This window comes from Olea europaea, unplaced genomic scaffold, assembly GCF_002742605.1.
Source record: "Olea europaea var. sylvestris unplaced genomic scaffold, O_europaea_v1 scaffold355, whole genome shotgun sequence".
Taxonomy (NCBI): domain Eukaryota; kingdom Viridiplantae; phylum Streptophyta; class Magnoliopsida; order Lamiales; family Oleaceae; genus Olea; species Olea europaea.
Genome location: NW_019254664.1, coordinates 514,617 through 521,221, shown reverse-complemented (window position 1 = coordinate 521,221; position 6,605 = coordinate 514,617). Strand labels below are relative to the sequence as shown.

At 33.4% G+C, this 6,605-nt stretch overlaps 1 protein-coding gene across 1 annotated transcript; it reads right to left on the bottom strand.

The window, feature by feature from the left end:
- Positions 1-697: 697 nt before the first annotated feature.
- LOC111386431 (NAC domain-containing protein 30-like) lies at positions 698-3,380 on the bottom strand. The gene is made up of 4 exons (XM_023010897.1): positions 3,221-3,380; positions 2,759-2,931; positions 1,511-1,782; positions 698-1,252 (listed from the first exon to the last, which is right to left on the bottom strand). Exons 1-4 carry the CDS (start codon positions 3,256-3,258, stop codon positions 698-700), a joined length of 1,038 nt encoding a protein of 345 aa, XP_022866665.1. The 5' UTR covers positions 3,259-3,380.
- Positions 3,381-6,605: the final 3,225 nt, after the last annotated feature.

The following is a 6,605-nucleotide window of genomic DNA, read 5'->3' as shown; positions in this document are numbered from 1 at the left end:
GAGAGTTGAATTTGGGGTTAATGAAGAGAAAATAAAATAATGCTGAAAGGTCATGTAACAAGCAAAAGAAACGGCAAAGATAGAGATAGACAAAAAAAAAGAAAAAAAGAAAAAAAAGAAAACGTAGGGTCGACCTGAAAACAAGAAGAAAGAAAAAAATAAAACAAAAAGTCATGAATGTATTAAAACTATTTTCAATGCTTTGAAGAATATAATTTTTTTTAAATATTAAATATAGTAAAAAACTTCGGGCCCTCATCAAAATGGGGTTTTAAATGATCGCCTACTCTGTTTATAGTTAAGACGAGCATTGGCACCCACTACAGATACACAATCACTGACATAAATTTTACCCATTTCCTCCATCGATAAAATTTAAATATTTTTTTATAACACTTGTACAAGGTAGATTAACAGATATTTAACTAACCCACAAGAGTTCATCTACTTCAATCAATGTTAATTTCCAATAAGCAAAAACAGTAAAAAATAAGTAAATTAACAATTCAATTCACCCCAACATAAGGCAGTACTATGATCTAATTAGGCAAAAGCCTGCCTCTGATGGAAGTGTAGACTCTAGAATGGTTGATCATTAATTCTTCCATTCAATTTCGAAACTATAGTTATACTTCCCAGAATATTTTATCCAGTAGCGTGGTCTATTCTAGAATCCCGAACGAGAATTTCACGAAACCTACAAATCAGGAAACCATTCAAGGTCTTCGTTTTGGGGGACTAATGGCTGCAAGTTTGTATATGCATATGACGAGGGTTCATCACTGACTTGTGATGCAAGAAACTTATCAAACTGATTATCATACTTTTTCTTCTTATCTCCTATGTCTTCACTGAAGCCTGTAGCATTATGCCCGAAACATTCTTTCTTCGAGGGGCAGTCGAGTTTTGGAAGCTCAACTCGTTGATATGCAGACGACGGAGAATCATCAATGACTTGTGGTGCAAGTAACTTATCAAAGTTCTTCCAATCACTGTATTGATTATCATAATTTCTCTTATCATCTCCTGTATCTTCACTGCAGACTATAGCATTATGCTCAAAACTTTCTTTCGTAGCAGAAATCGAGGGGCTATCGGGTTTTGGAAGCTCGATTCGCTGATACTCGAAACTAGTATGGTTGGATATAATTAGCTGCTGATCTGCAGCAAATGGTGAGGGGTGAGGGGAAGAAATACAGTGAAGGGCAACATGGGTTGTCTCTCCAACTAGCATTTTCAACCATAGAAAGTGCTTTAACAAAAGAACGGTAATCATTTTTCAAATCATTACAGATGATTAAATTTCTTCCAAAAACTGGCCACCCTTATTGAAGGGATACTCTATATTTTGTAACAAGTGAAGCACCTCAGTTTCAAAGTTTAAATTATTTGGACAAGATAAATTTACACACACACACACACATATATATAACAGGGTTACTGCAAAGAGCATTTTCTTTCTATATTTCTTTTATTAACTTATAAGCTGAAATTGTGCCGAATTAATTACCTGAGGGGGTCCATTTTCAGAATTCTGGAGCCTATATTCATGCATGATCCAGTCAGTTCTTCTTCCATTGGGTGCTCGTCCTTTGTAAAATACTAAGGTTTTCCTCATTCCTATAGTTCTGTCCTTTGAAACTACTGCTTTGTCTCTTCCTGTTGCCTTCCAAAAACCAGCAGCAGTGGCTCTATTAGTTCTTGTTCCAGTTGGGTATTTCCTGTCCTTGTGACTGAAAAAATACCATTCAGTTTGCTCTTCATATCCCAATTTGCAACTGCCTGCAAAAAGCCAAATGAGAATATTCATGATCATGTAACCATGTTTGGTTATGCTTAAAAGTGGCTTTATTCAAAAGAAGTTCTAGAATTGAGAGAAATCAAGGATATCTTATCAAAATGCCACGTTAAAGATTTGAAACATATTTTAACTTAATGAAAAAAAAAAAAAAAACAGGTGAAAAAAAATTCAATAGATTTAAAACTTCTTGTTTGGTAAATCAATTGCGAAATATTTTTCTAGAATGGTAAGTATTTGTTCTATACCTTCTAGGCACAAATGTTTAATTTTTATGAAGGTGCCATTCAATTGAATCCAATTCAATTGTTTACTTATTCATCCACTTGAAATTTTAAAAATAGCTATGTTGAACTTGATAATTTCAAGTGAATGAATAAGAACCTTGAGACTTCATTGTTATAAATTAGGTTGTTTAATATTTCGAATTTTGTACAAAATTAATTTGAATTCATGCTTATTTAAAAGTAAGTTTATGACAAATAGTGTATACAAAAAATAAACCTCGTTAATTCGAAAGAGTATTAGAAAACTACGCCATCAAACTCGTTGATTTGCTAGAGTATTGAGAATCTGACCAAAAAAATTGGGAAAAGGCAATTTATTTTCCAATAACCAATTGAGTTTTATTTTAAAAATATATAGAAGAACAGCCCCAGTGAGGTAACTCCGGGATCAGACTCTTAAAATAAAGCTGGAAAATGAAAACCCTACTGAAATAATTCTGAATATTACCAAAAATAAAATATGGACCTGCCCATAAATTAATTGTGTATTAGACCCACAAAAGAATGGGATTTTCCCAGATCAGAGATCATGAAATTTGCTCAACGTGTCTGCTTGAGAAAAGAAGGATCCTTTGCTCAAATTTAAGGCTAAACTAGCTAGAATTTGCTTAGAGTTCCTAAACACCATCATTTATCATTTTTAATCTGTACTATCATGCAAATCAATATGTACCTTGGATGTCCCAGGGCTCCATTCTGTAGAGATCAATTTCAATTATGACATCAAGATCAATTTTCTGGAAATTAATCTTTCTCTTGAGGTAATAACCCACAAGTTCCTCTTCTGTAGGTTGAAATCGAAAACCAGGAGGGACACATGAATCCATTTCCATTCTTGAACTTTCCCTGGAAAAGAAATCAGATTATCATGTTAGGGAGAGCATGGTTGAAGGAAGATGAGACAATACTCGATAGTGAACAAATTTTTGACTTATTCTTTCTTGATACTCAATCTGGAACAGAATGGAGAATATTAGAGAAAGCAGGTCACTAAGGAAGATCTAAATATATATAAGATGGTATACAATTAATCAGCACAATTTGTAACATCAAAAAGCTACTTTTGGAAGACCGTGCTGTGTAGATGAAATTAAGAAATAAAAAAACTCATAAAAAGAGTAAAATTCACTCAAACCTGTCTTGTGAATTTGTCATAATTTCATTCAGATCCATTCGTGAGCACAAAAGAATATGGTATGATGAGGTCTTTTGTCCCAAATTTAACTGTGTTATTTAAGGAAAAATGGCAGACCGAAGGTGGTTGTCCACTCGTAGAGAATGATTCTTGAAACATAGGCCGGCCAATCTGCTTGTTTGCATGTTGTAATTAGACAAAGTATATTAAACACAAAAAAGTGGCTGTATAAATTTGACCTTTGTAGACATTAGGCATGTTTTATTTCTCTTTGAGTACATTCCACTCCACGCCTCATGGTGTAAAAGATTTTTTCACACCCACTTGTTATCACAACATATTCAGATAAAAATTTCATATTGAATAAAGATAAAAACATAAGCCAACTTATAAGGGGTTGTGTTACTCCTCTTATTAAGATTAACTTTTTAAGGTGTATCATCAAATCTTAGGGGGGTGTTTGAGCCACATTATTTTGGTAATAATACATTATTGAATAGTGTATTGATGGAAAAAGTGTGGTTAAAAGATAAGAAAAAGTGTTTGATCTGCGTGTAATATTATTTTCTTGAAGATTGTGTGGTTAAAATTATGTCAAATCACTGTTTAAGAATGTATTTTTTTGGAATAATGTGACTCAAACATGCTCTAATATGATACAGACCCCATTAAATTTCAATGAGCGATTCGATCCGATTAAAACTCAAAAAATAAGTAAAAAAATTTCAAGATTGACATATTCAAATGAGTTACTATTTTGCAAGGATACATTAAAGGATAAAAATCTCACATTAAATAAATATGAAAATATAGATCAATTTATAAGTGCTTAAATTACTCCTCTTAAAAAAGTTAAGACTTTTTAAAATGAATCCCCACATCTTAATACATACAACATTCCTTGTACTCGTGTACTAAACAAAAGCTTAGAGACTCTATTCACACGAGTGCGTGCGCGAAAATACTTGCATAGACAAAAACTCACAAGTGATCAAGAACAACGCATGCAGGTTGGCCAGACAATATGCAGTTTTGGGTCGATGAATTTACTCATCTAAAAAGTTTAAAAAGTTGTTAGATATGAAACAAATTCATTTATTTAAATTGTATCTTTATATCTTCAAATTTTCATGAAAAAGGACACAAGAAAATACTAACCAGAAAGTTCAACCTTCTGGTGTTCTTTAACTGCTCGTCCTGCTAGAGAGAGAGATTTGCCGGGATTGTGGAAAGTTGGTTTGGTAAGATGCAAGGAAATTTATATGATAAGCTGGTGTGTACAGAACTTTGAATACGACAACATTAGGATAATTTTTCCATTTCCATTTTTATACTATATGTTGCAAATAAGAGAGATAAAAGGGACATATATACACATTATTATCGACTGTGAGTGGGAGGTGACAGCAGATTGGATCAAACATTTTGTTTGGACGGCGTGGCACCAAGTTTTTACGCCAACCCTCCACCGTTATTCCCCCTAAGGTTTTCCCAAGAATATTTATCTAAAAATTTATATTTCAGAGCATAAATTTATTATTTTGAGTTTTGAATTAATGCAACAGACCAGAAATTTTGATTGAGCGATGGTAAAACTAGAATTCGCCCATTTATCTACTATAAATATGATGCTGGGTTGAAGCAGTATAGTTGAACAATTTGTTGATAAAAACTTTTCAAATTTCCCCATTTGATCTCGACATGCCCGATTTAGTATTTAAGCTACATTTTGCTTCCTCACTAATTAAGTTGGCAGTCGATATACTTAAAAATTTAAAACAAGATATGCTTTCACTAGGGTCATGTGAAAGTTAGAAAATAAATAAATAAAAATTAGACGGTTATTGTCATTAGGATTAATTTCACAACTTCAGTAAAAGGTTGTGGACTAACTCGTTCTCCTTTTAAGGAAGGGACGAATTTGATGATGGAGCAATAAGCTGGGGAGAAATGTTGAAAATTTCCCTTTCCATCCTTAACAAAATTAGCTTGTCCATTTTTGTCATTGCCATTTACATTATGCATTTTCTGTTCCACGATCCAGCTTTGTTGCTGTTTGGTGCGCCTCACAGTGACAAGTGGCCAATCAACAGGCTTCCTCGTTCACAAAAGCATACCGTTTATTTGCGTGAAATTGAAACATAATTTGACTTACCGAAATAGAATTTGAGAAGCAAAACGATAATAGTTACCGAATCCGAATGCATGAATATGGATTAGGGCAGAATACTCTTAATAGGAGGTCACCTATGTGAGTGTGAAGTGGGGCCGCTTCAATAAGAATTATTCGGGATTTAAATTCTCTAAACACTCAAAGAATCAAGAAGGGTTTAGAGCCAAAATGAACCAAGTCATGAGAACCATGAACGGTTTAGGGAAGACATTGTGTGAGTATCGTTGTCTTGGCTTACACTAAAGGCTGAATGGATCAAGACATCACGTTCACCAATTAGCCGAGTAAGTCCGATGATATTTCACCAAGGGAGGTTCAAGACCAGAAGCTACCATCCTTGATGCAGAGTTTTTCTGCTCTCTCTACTAGTGTCTGCATAGATATTTGCATTAATTTTTATTCATGTGGGGTTATCGTAAGTATTTGATAACTTATATGAAAAGTTCAAGATATGTGGGTGTAATAGTAAAACTACGACTTGCATATATATTCATAATTTAGGAATTGTGGGGGTAATTTAATTTGTTTATAGTTACAATTTCCTATACCTATCAAGAAATAGGAGAGACTCTATATGAATTATGAAAAAGTCATCTCCGTTCTACCAATACTTAAAAGTGTAGGGGTGTTTGGCAAAAGCTGAAGTTCCTAAGTTTAAACAAATAAAGAATGGTCCCAAAAATGATTAATTGGATATTTATTGGATACACTAATAATAATAGTGCATATCGTTTCTTTGCACACAAATTAGATGTACACGAGGGTACTATAATGGAATCAAGGAATGCGATATTTTTTGAAAAAAGTGTTTCCTTACAAAGATAAGGAAAATGTAAGTTTAAATAAGAGAACTTATGAAACTACAAATGGATCTTCAAATGAGAAAGAACCAAGGCGTAGTAAGAGAGCTAGAAAGAAGGACTTGACTTCTTTAATACCTACTCACCCATGACTAGAATCACTTCAACAAGGTTACTAATTGCTACTGTGGCAATACATAACCTTGAGATTCATCAAATGGATGTGAAAATGACATTCCTTAATGTTGAGTTAGAAGATGAGGTATATATAGAGCAAGTGTCTCCAAGTAAAAGCCATAAGGTTTGTAATCTTCTCAAGTCCTTGTATGCTCCTAAGCAATGAGACCAAAATTCGACAAAACAATTTCGTTAAACGAATTCAAAATAAACGAATGTAACAAGTGTGTATACG